At 41.5% G+C, this 15422-nt stretch overlaps 2 protein-coding genes across 3 annotated transcripts in view; one reads left to right on the forward strand and one right to left on the reverse strand.

The window, feature by feature from the left end:
• PLPPR1 (phospholipid phosphatase related 1) overlaps nucleotides 1-10399 on the forward strand; it is a 127219-nt gene extending 116820 nt beyond the window's left edge. For both annotated transcript variants that reach the window (XM_054003078.1, XM_054003079.1), the window contains exons 5-8: nucleotides 695-945; nucleotides 6527-6703; nucleotides 8685-8816; nucleotides 10097-10399. In XM_054003078.1, coding sequence (XP_053859053.1) covers nucleotides 695-945; nucleotides 6527-6703; nucleotides 8685-8816; nucleotides 10097-10129 — 593 coding nt within the window. In that variant the 3' untranslated portion in view covers nucleotides 10130-10399. The remainder of the gene's footprint in view (nucleotides 1-694; nucleotides 946-6526; nucleotides 6704-8684; nucleotides 8817-10096) is intronic.
• A 2741-nt stretch (nucleotides 10400-13140) lies between these two features.
• Nucleotides 13141-14746, reverse strand: LOC128821775 (39S ribosomal protein L50, mitochondrial-like). The gene is given in 2 exon segments (XM_054003081.1): nucleotides 13141-13860; nucleotides 14627-14746. Coding segments are annotated over 2 exon segments (486 nt in total). The 5' UTR covers nucleotides 14716-14746; the 3' UTR covers nucleotides 13141-13463.
• Between the last annotated feature and the right edge of the window lie 676 nt (nucleotides 14747-15422).

A 15422-nucleotide genomic window follows, 5' to 3' on the forward strand; every position in this document is an offset into this window, starting at 1 on the left:
CAGTATTCCTACATCAGAAGCCAGTATTCATTTGTTCTATGTTTTTGTGATGCTTTAATCAACCTTAGTAATGAGAAGGGGAAGAGGAGAGCTGATTTAATCTTTCAGAACATTTAGGTTTGGTAATTTTGCAAACTTGCTGTTCTGTACCTTTGGTATGTAGCCATTACATGCATCTGAAAGATCCTCAAATGTTCATAGCAGCTGTAGCAGGTATTGATAACACTCAAGGGGAGTCAGTGAAGGATGTGACATCTGCAGTATTGGTCAAGAGATACTTCACAACACTGGAAAAGTTCCTGCATTCAAGTGAATACTTCATCTTACAGGATTGTGGTTATGTGCTCCTGGTGACATGAGCTGAATTGCAGCTGTCTTCCAGAGCAAAACATTGGGTTGCTTCCAAAAGTACACACCAAGTATTGCTAGGTCAGGATTGTAAATTTTCAACATCAAGGTGGCAAATAGTCAAAATCCAAAAGGTACTTAATCCTAGGTAGTAATGTTAGATAAGAGAAGTATTGTGTCTCAGCACTACACTGCTCTTTCAGGTTCAGAGATCCCCTTTTTTTTTTTTTTGTCACAGATTTGCTGTAACTATTTGATACTACTCTCATTATGTCTCTCCCTCTCAGGTATAGTGACATTTTCTAAACCTGTTTGAATAATCACTATTTTTAACCTTTCCTCACAGGAGTGTTTGCATTTGGACTTTTTGCCACTGACATCTTTGTAAATGCTGGCCAGGTTGTGACTGGGAACTTGGCTCCCTACTTCCTGACTGTGTGCAAACCCAACTACACTGGAAACGACTGTCGGGCCCACCACCAGTTCATAAACAACGGCAACATCTGCACAGGGGATGTGGAGGTGATTGAAAAGGCCAGGAGATCCTTTCCATCCAAACATGCTGCTTTGAGCATCTACTCAGCTTTATATGCCACAGTGAGTGCCAGTGATGACTGCTGACTTGCATGAGAGGTTTCTGTATTTTCTAGATGGGGCATTTTTCTTACAATGGATTTTTGGAGAAAAAGAGGGTTGTTTTGGGGGCAGCTTTTTTCTTTATCAGAAAGGGAAGATCCCCTTCTCTCTCCATTTTACCAGTCCTTGTATAAGCAAATGAAATGCTCATTTATTTCGAGGCACTGCATGTGGAGGCATGAGGTCTTAAACTAGTCTTCACTGCTGATTTTCTCATTCAATTTTCTCTTCTCCCTGCCCCTGCCTCATGAGCATTAAAATGAAGCTGATCCTTAAACAGCTTCTGGGTCACTACATTTGTTCACATGCCATGTGTTGTTGAATATTTAAAATTTAAATTGTGCCCTTTCAACAGAGGTCTGAACTTAAGCTGAATTTTGCTTCCCTTGTTTAGGACCTGAACTCACATTGCAAACAGGGTTCTAATAAAAGTCAGTGCCAGAATTTTGTTGTTATCACAGAGAAATGCACCCCAGCTGACAGACTGAGAAGGTGACACTGCCCTTCAGACAGGAAGGAAATTATGAAGTCTGATGAAACAGATCAACTGCTCCTTTGTGTTCTTGGCTAAAGTTCCTGCAATTTTTAAAACCTGATCCAAGAAACTTACTAACAAAGCAGAAAACCTTGGTGGTTTTGCCATAAAGATCCAAGGACTTACCTGGCTCTGTTGTCAAAATGCATTAACCAGCTCTTTTCTCTCCCTATAGCTTGACTTGGAGTAGTGTCAGAGTCTGTCTGTTGGTTAAAAGTATGCAAGAAAAGCCTTAAAGTTATTAACTGAGTATTTTGCCTGGTACTCATGGTAGCAGATAAATGAAACACCACATTATTACTTCTAAAGAGTCCACCCACTGCTGTGTCAATATCCATCTGTTTGCACTGAATGTTGTGTGAATAATGATGGAGAAATAAATTGTAACTCCTTTGATCAGGATTTGCTGGGAAATGTTTGGAAAGCCTGGCACATTTTGTGCACGTTACTTCTGAACAATGTGCAACCCTGTGTGAAATACAGCCCATAATATATACTACATGGTTGTAGCAGCTGTTTGCACCATGACAAACTCTTAGGTGGAAGTTCCAGGGTCAGGCTTAGTCCTGGTTCTGTCCTGAGCTAATTACAGCCTTTCATGGACTTTCCCTGCCCAGCCTCCTTTGTTTCCTAGGAGGGCAAATTTTCTACAACAGGCTGACTTCTACAGCTGAAGGGTAACGCTGTTTTTCTTCCTGAGCCTAAGCCCCAAGTAATTTAGTATTTCTGAGCTCTAGTTTTCCAGGAATGTCTGCTATGGCCCTGCACTTCTCACATAGGAAGATGTCAGATGGAGCCAGGACATGGAACTCTTTCTGAGCCACAAGGTCATGAAAGTTTGCTGTTAAAGCATTTCAGCCCACAGTCCAATTTCAGCCCAGTTCTCTGCCTGAAGTCACCTTTTAGAACTAAAGATATGGTTTTTTTGTCTTTTCTTTATCTGTCAGCTGGGAATAACATGAGCATTACACAAGAAATGCATTGTTCATGTCCAGCTTTGCTTAATAACTGTGCTATGCACAGATTTTTGAGAACTCTCTTGCTGATTCTAATATGCATAATAATGTGAACATAAAACACAGGTTATTTGCTTAGTAATAGCCATGTTTTTGCATAAAGCTGAAGAATTTAGCCATGGAGCAAGAAGAAAAGAACAGGTACAACATAAGGAGGCAGAAGACTGGAATAAGCACAGACATGGTTCTTGTTTTATAAATGTCTTATGACATCTGGAAGTCTTCTCCCTTCACTGAACTTCAAATATTCTGTGCAGGTGTCTTACTTGTTCATTACTCTGCTATTGAAAACACTCCCACTGTGATTGATTTGGCTTTTTGGGGTTTTGGTGTTTGTTTTTGGTATTTTATAATCTGGGGTTTATATTTAATCAACTAGACTTTTTTTTGTCAACTTCTAAAGAAGCTGAGGAAAACCCAAAGCATCACTTCTCTGATCTCTGCAGGTGGAAATGAATCTTGTATGCCTAAAGTAGGGGAAAGAGAAAAGGGCTGGCAGCCCTGGCTTCCATACTTATAAAAAAATAAGAATGTCATCTAAAGAAGTTTTATCAGTCTCCCAGAATGATCACAAGAAGAGATGGTAGTCACTGTACCTGGCGCAAGCTGCTGTGCACTCACTTGAATTTAAGTTCCTTTTCCGATTAAAAAGAAATGGTTAGAAAAAGAGATCACCATTCCTGGTTCCAGCATGAATCCAGCTGATAGGATGTCAGTCCTGGTTTCTGCATCAACCCACCTACATTGGTCCAGCCCATGAGATGTCCAGGGTCCTGGGGGCACTGCCTGGGTTTGGGAGGACATCTCTTTATGGGAAGGTTTCCTTACCCCAAAGATGGGTTTCTCACTTTCTCTGTAAATTAATTATCACGTGCAGTCTATTCTACCAGTCTTTCTGGAAATGGGTGGAGGGCTTCAGGGGTCTTGGATAGTTTTAATCCCACCCTGTAGTCCATGTCCATTTTTTGTGCTGTGTTGTGGTTGTTTGTCACAGAAAAATGCCCTATCTCTGGCCCCCCCTTCTCCAGCCAAAACCTGATATTTCTCATGGCCGTGTTAATAACAGCAATCCTTGGTTATTACCAACAATTCTTGTCTGTTATTTCCAACAGACCTTGGCTGCCTCCACAGCCGTTCATTTATCAGTGTTTGAGACATACACATTACCTCCCTATCTTCTGGGAGTCAAGAGCATAAAAAGATCTCATTTTGGACCCTTGTTTAGATGACCCCAAGAGAGTGGGAATTTTCCATCGTAGCCACAATTTCAGTCAGTAACTTCTTTTGAAGGTTTGTTTAAGAAAAATATGATAACAACACTTTGGATTGTTATTCAGCCAAGAAAAATAAGTTTCCAAGGCTGTTGATTAAAAACCAGGTGTTTGTTAGACACTTGTTAGATCTTGGGAACAGACAGTGTTTTTGATACACTCAACATGGGCTTAGTCCACGTGCAGTTTGTCAAGGTCAAGGCTTAATGAGCATTTCTCAGTTCATAGTGCAGCCACCACAATAGACCCCATGACTAAAGTCAGCTTCCCTGGGTCTCTGCTCCTGGACATGACTCCTCCAAGATTTGGAAATGCTGACTAGCAGAAGACCCTACAGCAAATACCTGCTGCAACCCTGATCAATTCAAGGCCTTGGCACCATGAGTAGCTGCACTGAGCATTGTTTTCAAAGGCTCTGCTTCTCTTTTACTGTAGGAATCTCTATGGTAAAAGAAAACATTGTCCGTAAAACTTCTAGGACACAGATTTTTGTAATACTGGTATGAAATTTTGAATTCTCTAAGGAAAATAAACTGTCACAAATCTCCTCACTTTCTACTGAAGGGACAAGATACATTTCTTCAACTCTGCCTTTCTCATTATAGATATAATGTGTTCTGAAAATATACATGTATTTGCATATAAATATAAAAATTTATTTGTCTGTTTTAAACTTGCAGACAAAAAGCCTCCTTTGTCTGTGATTTTGTCTCTGAAAAAGATGGGAGAGTAATCATATGGGATAAATGCTGCTATCACACACTGCTAAGTACACATATACACACATATTGCTAAATACATTACTTGATACTACTGATAAGATCACAGCAAAAAAGCTTAACGGACATATTATATAGTTAAATCATGTGTAGTTTATTTTTTAGTAAGTTCTAGACATGTTTTTATATTCATGTCTTTCCTCCTCTCTGGTTTTGACATTTAGAGTTTTGTAAATAAATTTACTCTATGGATGGCATTGTGGGAAATTTTCAAAAACACTTGCTATATGTAGGAAACCAAATGTTTTGGTTTGACTGGGATTTTGGTCTCTTGCAGAGAGCTCTGAAACCATGCTCTAAATGTGAGTAAACACTATGGGAATCCTAAAAAAATATACTGGCTTTTGGGCCTGAACAATAAAGATCAAGCTGCAGTGATTGGGAAGTTTGATCAGAATGGAGAAGCTCTTCCAGTTATTTCTGAACATAGTGTGTGACTTATAGATGAACAGGGGCCAACCTTCTGGGAAAACAGTTTGTCTTGTTTAAAACCTTCCTCACAAGAGTTTAACAGATTTTTTTCAGCTATCTGTTTGCATCGTTGATTACCCTCCTTGCTAAAAATATTTTTACTACATGTTTACATTTTATTGCTGAGCCGTGTGAAACTCCAATTACAGATACTACCCATCTGTGACAAAGAGAGCCCTCCCATCTGGGTAACCCAAAGATCCAACTTCATCTCATACCTGTAAGGAGACAAGCATGTGTGGGTTGTTCCCTGCAGCTGTGGTTCACAGCTGTCACAGCAGGACTGCATTCTTACTTTAAAGTGATGATGGGTTTTCCTTTGGACTCCGCAAATAGCAGTGGTGCTTCGGTGGGGAACAGGAAAGCAATCTGGCTCCCTATTGCTCGACTGAATTGAGTAGAAGGAGTGCATAGGGTGAAAGGGTGGGTGGTAATTATTCACGCAGTGGCAATGATTTGATTTTTTTTTTTTTCCTATTGTTTCCAAAGTACCTTAATGTGAGTTTTGGTGATAGGTACAGCTTAACCTGCCGGCCAAGACTGGAGCAAGGTTGCCGCCTAGTGCTCACTGTTAGCTGTCATAAGGCGTCTGCAGCAGTCAGGCTCAGGTGTGAAAAACAAAGCAAGCAGCAACATCTCAAATTAGCAAAGCTTTGGAAATTATGTGGACTTACATCTTGTTGTCTGAAAAGGATTTTAATGAATTGCTTTGCCATCAGGCTGAGTTTGCTTCATCTTTGTTATTTTGTGGCTCTGGCACGAATGACAGGCTGCTAACTGTGAGCCACATGTTTTTACTCTCCGTCAGTATGTATTAAAAAATTTCCCAATAAACTGCCAGAATCATGTGGGTTCATTAAAAAATATTTGAAGAACAGTGAAACTTCATGCTCCAGAATTACGTTCTCAAAATCAACTTTGTTTTGAAAGAAACCTCTCTCACAGTATGTGTTTCCTTTCATCTTGCAGGGGAAATGGCTGGAATGGTTTCTCTCAGTGTTCTCTGTTCCTTAAAATTAAAACCATCTAGGAAACTGGAGCAGTTAGTTCATACAGATTCTAAGCACTCCATCTTCTGCACATTACAATTTCTGCAGGAGTATAAGCATGAACTCCTGAGTCCCTTTGCAACATTTAGTTGTGTGCATTCAGGGTGTGTGTTTTCCACCGTATGAACTGGTAGTTGCACAAAATCAGTAAAGCTGAGCCCGTGCATAACTGCTCAGAAAAGGTCCAGCATGTAAATGCAAGAGGATATTTCACATCATTTAACAGTATTAGGTTTGTACTCCTAAAATTGTTCTCTGAATTACCTGAAACCTCTTCCTCCATTTTCCAATGGGTTTTTCTTTTTCCTTTTTAATGGATCACAAGGTTTGTCACATCTTTACTGATTTAGGATTTATCTGGGTAGGACAGATGCATTTCTGGTGGAACCCCTTTTTATTTTTGGTTTGCCCTTTCTTACAGATGTACATCACAAGCACTATTAAAACAAAGAGTAGCAGGCTAGCCAAGCCCGTCCTTTGTCTGGGAACCCTGTGTGCTGCCTTCCTCACTGGGCTAAATCGAGTGTCTGAGTATCGAAACCACTGTTCAGACGTGATCGCAGGCTTCATCCTGGGAAGTGCTGTAGCCTTGTTTCTGGTAAGTCCATCAGTCCTTCTGTGTTCCCTTTAAATATACCACAGTTAAAAACAAAAAAAAAAACAAAAAAAAAAAAAAACCAAAAAAAAAAAAAAAAACCAAAAAAAAAAAAAAACCAAAAGCAAAACAAAACAATTGTAATCACTTGTAGCCTGCAAGATCTAATTATTGCCCCATCCAATTAAAAGTATTATCAAAGAAAATCCTAATATGAAATCAGGTTCATACTAATTGGTAAGTCTAATTTGGTAGCATTTGTATATTTTATATATTTCAATTATTTGAATTACTCTCCATGTTCTTACTTGATCTGTCCTGGAAAATGCTACAAAAGGCAATGTAGATTTCAATATCAAAAGGAGGGTGTGCTTGAGACTCCTTCTCTGTGTTGCAAAACCTCTCTGTGTTTCTTGTATTTGGCAAAAATGCGAGGTACAGGTGTTCTCTGGGGCTCTGAGCTGTCATCCTGGTTCTCCATTTTGTTTCAGATCATAAAATAAGTGCAATAGAAGAGAAGGTTAGGATAAATTCCCTTGGAAATAAAACCACCTCCCTTTGCAGCTTTTAGCGAAAAGCTGAAATTGTTCCCTCCTCACAAACATACTAAAATATATCAAAGACCTTCCCACAGAATCTAGGAAGAGAATCTCTCCAGACTTCAAGTGCAACTGTCTCTCCTATGGGCTGTGTGGTTTAAATGTTTTGTTTGGTAAGAGGTCTCTTGCTGAGGATTTACTCACACAGAAAGCAGTCCAGGTCACTCTCACTATTACCAAGAAATGTGCCTGTCTCCATTTAATCAAAATATGCTTCAAAACTATCCACTGCATAGCAACAGACACTTTATCCCTGTAATCAGGAGGGATTAGGTTTCAAAGATCCCTTAAATCTTGATTGTCCTGTCACTGATTTTTTTTTTCTATTCTGTACTTGAAAAAGCATCAACAAACCTTCAAGTGTCATTTATTCCTGTGCTCATTTCAGATAAAAAGATGTCTACAGCTTCTGACCTGAATCTCCTTGACTTTAATGTGAATAATTTGTCTGGTTCCTGCTGGGAAAGGCAGTTTAAATCTCAGCCATGCAATTTAAGAGGCAGCTGCCCCACGTATCAGGCCAGGACAGTGTCTGTGCTCCCAGTACCTGTTGGTGGCAGTGACAGCCTGTCCCCAGCTGTATTTTGACCTTGCAGACCTTCTGGCACCCTGCAAGTGTCACAAACTGAATTTCAGAGTGGTGGAAAGGGTCTCCCCAGAGGGGTGCTGTCAGATCTCTGGCACAGATCCTGCTGGCACAGGACCCACACAGGCTGCAGCCTGCTTCTTGCTCGGGACTATGGCAGTGAAGGGGAACAGCCAGCAAGGAGATGGCGGCAGGACTCACTCCACCAGTAAATCTGTCAGCTCCTGTGTGTACCTTCTTTTTATCATATCCTCAAGCTACCCACTGCTGTGCATGGTTGCTCTTACTGGCATCACCATCACCATGTGTGTGCTGTGAGTCTGGTCATGCATAAGGGATAAACATACAAATCAAGGATAAACACCACAGTAGTGGTGCTGGAAGCATGCAGGAATGATGCTAAATGGTGCCATCCAGATGTGAGGGAGGTTCAGCCATCCACACAGCTATGTTCACTGTTTGGAAATGACAAAGTCAAGAGTCTGAAGGGAGTATTTGGCCAGTTAAGGGCATCATTTGTGTAGTCCATGGTTCTGGGATGATAAGGCATACATGGGGGTCTCTGCTGTGTCCAGTGTGAGAATGGTTCATCACCAAAGCAGTCCATCATGCCCAGCCATGTCAGTAACCACAGGTTACTGTGGTTACAACCAAGGCTGACACAGATGATGCCTTGAACCCAAACCCACGTTAAATTCTTTCAGTTGTGCTCCACATAGTAATTTATTCCCTCTCCAGGTTTCTCCTGAGGAGGGAACACACTGACCTCACTCTTTTTTTTTTTTTCTGCATTGCACAGGGGATCTGTGTTGTCCATAACTTTAAAGGCAGTCATGCAGCTCCTTCTAAACCGAAGCCTGAAGACCCACGAGGAATGCCACTAATGGCTTTTCCCAGGGTGGAAAGTCCTCTGGAGACACTGAGTGCACAGGTACTGTAAATCTCTTACCCAGACCATCACCAAGCATATTTTCTGTTGCATCAGAGTAAAAAGTAGTTTTGTACCTGACTACACATACCTCATTTCAAGCCCATTGAACAGAGTGAATCTGCATCACAGCAGAGTTTGTTTTAACACATTTATCCCCAAAACTACCAAATACTATAGATCTTCTGCTCCCATACATGTCCACAGCTAAAGAAGTAAGATTTCACATGCCTCACAAACTTTTGCTTAGAAGAATAGAAAACTGAGAAAAAAAGTAAAAATAATTCTGCCTATTTACATTCTAGAAAATTTTTGGGATGTATGAAGGACTTACTCTTTCCTGAGGATAAACTATTCTGTCTTATTCTGTAATAAAAATATTACAGATATTAGGTGTTGTATCCTTATTACTTATTATTATAATAAGAAAAAATCATATACTTTTTTCTGTCTCTAAGTCAGCCGAAGAAAAATTGTTAGCATTCTTTCAAGCCTGCAAAAAACAGCTAGTGGGAATATCAATATTGACAGTGTTTCTGTTAAAACGACTAAATTTAAATGGCTTGTGTTGGCATAACTGCATCAGACACAGTCTTTTCAAAACAGACAAGTAAATGCAACCTGCCAGAAATTCTGGGAACAAGGATAAACTGTAGTTGATGAGTTATCTGAAATACAGTGGTGTAATTTATTTGGTCTTTAAATTGTACTTCCTTTATTAAATGACCTGTTACACATGATGTGTGGCAAGATCAATTGAGACTTTTGTTAAAATCTCCGTGAAATAAACTGAAAAGACGAATTTTTTTTAAAGAAAAGGGAAAAATACTGTCTCTAAAGTCTGGAAATACTTTGCTTAATTGAAGAGTCAATTTTGATTAGGCAAAGATGTACTGGAAGTCTTTCCACTAAATCTGCAGAACTGTGTGCATGAGATGTTCTCTTGATGGGTTTATAGTCCAGAAACTAAGTGCTACTTATATATCTACATTGTGTTGGTTAGACAGAAGGGCTGAGCAGGTGAAAATATTCATGAGCTGTGAGAAACATTTTGTCCAGTCAGCTGTTTATAGCTACTGGACTGTGAAGTGCAGGTAGGGACTGAATAACTGTTGATGTAACTGAAATCAACCAGATCATTTTCTTAAATTATAATTATTGGCCATAGATCGGCAAGTTTTAGGAGTGAGGGTTTTTCCCACTGCTTTTGCACATTAGTAGAGTATGTCAGTGCTAGACTGCTGTATACAAACATTCATGTGTCTGCCTTTTCCTCTTTGCAGAATCACTCTGCCTCTATGACTGAAGTAACCTGAGATGGGAGATCAGCAGCCGAAGCTATTTTTTACTACCCTCCAGTAAAATACTCCAAGACACACAGTTACTAAATGTCTAACTCTGATGACCAGTATTATGTTATGTCTAGTTAGAGGCTAATGTTTTGTACTTTTTTTGTATGAGGAAGTGATGTAGCTTGCCCTGATTTTTTGTCAGCTTTAATATTATTACGCCAGACTTTAAAAGCAAAACAGAAAAAGAACAAAAAAAACCCTTTTCTTGTTTAAAGTGTGCACTGAGGAACTACATCTATGGAATTGTTGATGTTGTTATGTGATATTTGTACACAATTTTTTTTCTTCTCAGTTTTGAATTTATATATCTTGGGGGGAAAAAATTCACTTTTACCTTTTCTTACCATAAGAAGCTCTGGGTCAGATTCTCCTCTGAGTAAACTCAGCATGGATCTGAAGTAATTGCATATATTTAATTCATATTAAAATAACAGTGATCAGGAATCTAACCTGAATGATACTATCAACAAGAAACAAAAATCCATCCTTGATTCAGTGAGCTACTTAAGTGTTCCCTAGGAGTTAATGGACTTCAGTTACCACCCAGTTCCCAGACTAGAAGAAGCATGTTCTTAAGCACCTCATTGAATCAAAGCCAGATTGTTCTAGTGTGGGTGATTGTGCCAGTTATTGAAGAATAACTAAAACAACATCCTTGGTCTGCAGTATAGACAGACAGGACGTCAAAATTTATAGTAGTAGCTGATAGCATGTGAGCTGACTATATCATCTTCCTAGACCCTCATTCCTCCCCAAGGCCCAGCTAAAGCTCCCAGTGAAACCTGGCTTCAGGAATTGACTATGGGGATATACAGCCACCACTGCGGGGCTGAGGCTGCGCTGTAAGTGTTTCATCATTTCATCATAGATTTGTGGGGTAACTAGTGACACTGGTGCAAAGGAAAAGTGGCACCACTCCTTCACCACGGTGGCATTCCTTGGCATTCACATTGGCATAGCCAAGAAGCCAGTTTTGCTGCCCAAAATGTTTTTTTTTTTCCTGAGGAGCTTTGACAAGCCAAGAAAAAAAAAAAAAACAGAAAGGAAAGAGAAGACAGAAAGAAAGACAGAAAGACAGAAAGAAAAAGAGAGACAGAAAGACAGAAAGAAAGAAAGACAGAAGGACAAAAAGAAAGAAAGAGAAAGAAAGGAAGAAAGAAAGAAAGCAAGCTGAGTCTGTAATAGCAGTCTGCATTTTTTTGTGAATTCCGCCATACAGATCAAAACTGCTATTTTACAATTCAACAACTTTGTCTAAGCATTATAAAGACAACTAAATATGGATTGGGAATGGGAAGAACAACAAAAAAAAAGCCCACTTACAATGGTTACAACTAGAGCAGAGGCTTCATTAAATGATTTTTCACTGTTTCTAGGATTTTCCTGCATCTCATTCTAGCATGGTGATAACTGCTGTATGTCTCCTTTAAAAGAATGGAGCCTCTGTACTTTTATTGGAATGTTTACCTCACATTTCCATGTTGGTTCTTCTTGGCTTTTTTTTTTTTTTTGGTATATTTTTTCCAAAACAAAAGCAAAAAAATTTATCAAAAAAGCAAACACATGAGCCAGTCTTTCATTTGCCTATGACACAAAGAAAATCTGGAATGTCTGTGTCTGGTTGTGTGGTGTTTCTTCCTTCTTCTGATTCCTGCTTCTGGCTTAGGAATATAAGGATCAGACTTGGTCCATTCTTTCTGTGGCCATGAGGAGCCTTTGCCAAGTGTTCTGGGTTCCTCACTACAGCTGTAATCAAAATTTCAAAGGGAAAAACCTGTTCTGAGTCATTTTATTAAGAAATATCCTCACAAGCTGGCTTTTTCACACTTTCTTCTGATCTTCATTACTGCTCTGGCCTAAAACAAAGAAAGATGTATGGGCAGGGCTTCTATTTATTTATTTATTTATCTGTAATTCAATTTAACTTCAGTGAAAAACTTTTAAAAGCCCAGAGATAAAGCGATTAAGCAGCTAGAAATCTTGCCCTTCCATGGCACAGGTGCTGGGTGCAGGACTTCAATGTCATTTCAGATTTCTGCTTTTTCAGCTTGTTACAAGCAGTTAAATGTTTTGCATCACAAACACCTATGTGTTTGATCCTCTTCCCTTGTACTCCAGTGTCTGCAGCTTCCTGTGCTGAAGGAAGCATGAGGTCTGCACCTCCAAGGGACTGGTATGTCTGGGATCAGGGAAATGGCAGTTTGACTCAACTCAGACATAGCAAAACACAAGACAAGCTGCTGTCGAGCTCCTTTCTTGTCTATCCCAATTCCCAGTCCAGTTTTTCACTCTGCTCTGATCACATTACGTAAGCTATCAAAATTACATCCTCAGAGATACACAGAAAGGGGAATGAGCACAAAGTGCAACTACAACTGGAAGTATTTTCCCAGCTAGTGAGTGTTAAAGATGAAGCAAGGAGGTGCAGGTATCTCTGGTTGTGATGGAAGGACGTAACTTCATGAAAAAGTAACTTCCAATTCACTGCTCCTCAACAGCCTCTGAAGCCAATAAGATGACAGTTAGCCGTTTGTCACACTGTGGTTTTCCATAAGCTACAGGGGAGAGATTTGTGAACATTCAGCCTTCCATGGTGATCAGTGAAACATCCCCAGTGCACTCACCCCATTTCACCCCATAGTGGAACATGTAGTTGTACACTTACACTATTCTGTCATTCTCCAATAGTCAAAAGGAGAAAAGAAAGCATTTCTTAAATTTCTTCAGAGCTTTTGAGAAGAAAGCAGTACTTGAGAAGTTTGCTCAGTTAAGAAACTGAGCACTGTAAACACAAAAAAGCAGCAGTGCCTGAGTGTGCTTCATGCATCTGCATGCTGAAAGAAACCAGGGAAGCAAGGGTTCAGGGCTTCCAGTGGTACAACCAGGACATTTCTGGATTCTTTCCAGAAAGATCACATAGACTCTCAACTCTACTGGAAACAACTTGTTTCATAGAAAACACTCATAAAGTACCATGCATTTCTCAGACTGTTTATTGTCTTGTCCTCCTGAAGTCACTGCTTACCTTCTCCAATTAAAAGCAGACTTGCTTCATCAGTTAGATGGGAAGAAAAACTAACACCCAAAGAACTTATAAAATGGGGCCCTTAACCAACATTGGAGAATTCAATAAGATGCCTCAATAGCAGCTGATTTTATAGAGCTCTTGGAGACTTTACCATTACTGAGTGATTTCAATGAACTTCTGTTACTGAAATTCACAGATTTCACCCCAGACAGAGCACTTTGCTGCTGCCCTACAGCACCAGCCGGGCACAGGAATGCTGCTTGGAGGGACTTACTGCTGCCAGATGATTTTCAGGTTCGGGGGCAGCTCTGCGGCCGCGAGTTCATCGATCTTGGTGCTGTCCTTCACGGGGCTGCGATAGAAGCCCAGCACGTCCCCGGCGCGGCGCATGCGGTGCAGCTATGAGTTGGGGACAGCGTGTCCCAGCTCTGCCGCCAGCCGGGCCAGCAGGCGATGCTTCAGCCTGTTCTCCTGCAGGGGAGTCTGCTGCCAGTCCTGGGGAACAGAGGGCCCGAAGACCTCCCTGACGTGGGACTCGAGGCAGCTCTGCAGGTCCTTGGGAGGGACGTAGCTCCGGCGGCGTGGCGGGGGGTGGATCAGGCTGGGCTCGCTCCTCTCCTCCCTCTCAGGAACTGCTCGGTCTGCTTCCACTTCTCTTTCCTCCTTCCTGCTGGCACCAGAACACATGTTCAGCCTCTGGGCTACACAAGACAGAGTCAGAGCATTTTTGTATTCGTGGTGTTTTAAACCACTCAATCCAGACACTCCACAGATCCCATGGACTCATCAGGTCTGTCAGCCAGAAGTGCACAGGCTTTCCCCAAGTGCTGCTCCCCACACAGGCTGCCTCTGCAGAGCAATCACCCCCTCACCTTATTTCATTGGTCTGAGTGAAAGCAGCATTTTAACAAGATTAGTTACTTGTTTTCTGTTACAGCTCCATTTCCAAATTTGCTGTGAATAAAAAGCATTTCAGAAATAACCACTATTACAGAAGAAAACCAGTGCCCATATGTAAAAAAAAAAAAAAATCATTACTAGTTTTTAAGAAAAAAAATTTACTTTCTCATATGCCCCAATCTAGTCAACAATCCATGCGTTGTTGTTTGGTTTCACGCAAAATGTTACAGAGGAACTGTTTTCCATTCCCGCGAAATCCCTTTCTTCCCATTCCTAACAAAAGCAGTGACAGCTCTAAAGGCTCCAACCCTGCACCGCTGCGCCCCCGCCAGCAGTGCACCTCGGTGGGCGCTGGTTGCCCAGAGAACCTGTGGAGCCTGCTTCCCTAAGAACATTCCAAAGCCGCCTGGACAAACCCTGAGGAACTTTCTCGGGGGTGCCAGGCTAAATGACCTCCAGAGGGCCACGGCCCGATGAAGGCCCGGCATGAGGAGAAGGCCAGAAGCCACCTCCACCCAGTGCCATGCGGGTACCTGCGGCCGCCCCAGAACGCCCTGAGCCCCGCGGGCCCGAGCTCCGGCCTCCGCCGCGCCGCTGCCCGCAGCGCCCGCACCGCCGCCATGCTGGGGGCGCGCCGGGCACCGTCCTCGGCCACCGCGGGTGACGCATTTCTGCCGCGCCCCGCAAAGCCTCATGGGAAATGTAGTCCGTCCCCTCAAGCCCGCCCCCTCGCTGGGAAGCGGAACGTGGGGAAATTTCCTTCGGAAAAGGCGTTCTTTGATGTTTGGTTTTTGTGTGCTTTCAGGCCTAATCGATAGGAAGGGACATTTTGTCCGTGTAACAGAAACTAGGCAACAAGATCTAAGTGATGGCCAGGCCCTTTGAAAGGCAGGTTGCTTCTTGGCTGAATTGCCTTGTTGAGGTGTAGGGCTTGACAGGCTTCAGCTACCTCAGACACAGGGGAGGTTAGCAAGGCTTGGGAAGAAGGATGTACACAAAGTGGTGGACACAAAGAATGGAGAATTTATGGGCACAAAGACATTTGGGAGAACCCCCAAGGAAAGGAACAAACTGATAAAGCCAATGCAGAAATTGTGCTGACTCACCTCCGGTGGGGTAAAAGGTAATTCCAGTAGGGGCAGATCAAGGCCACCCACTCATGGCTACCAATTTAAGAAACCACTGACTGAAAAGAAAGACTGAGCATGCAGACTAATTTGCATAAGAGGCAAGAGGATCATTAACTGACAGCAGACAGAATACTAATTATTATGAAAACGAGGTAACGTCAATTAATATTAATTCCTTTTTTTACTAATATATATAAAT

The sequence above is a fragment of the Vidua macroura genome, chromosome Z (genome assembly GCF_024509145.1).
Source record: "Vidua macroura isolate BioBank_ID:100142 chromosome Z, ASM2450914v1, whole genome shotgun sequence".
In the NCBI taxonomy this organism is placed as follows: Eukaryota; Metazoa; Chordata; class Aves; order Passeriformes; family Viduidae; genus Vidua; species Vidua macroura.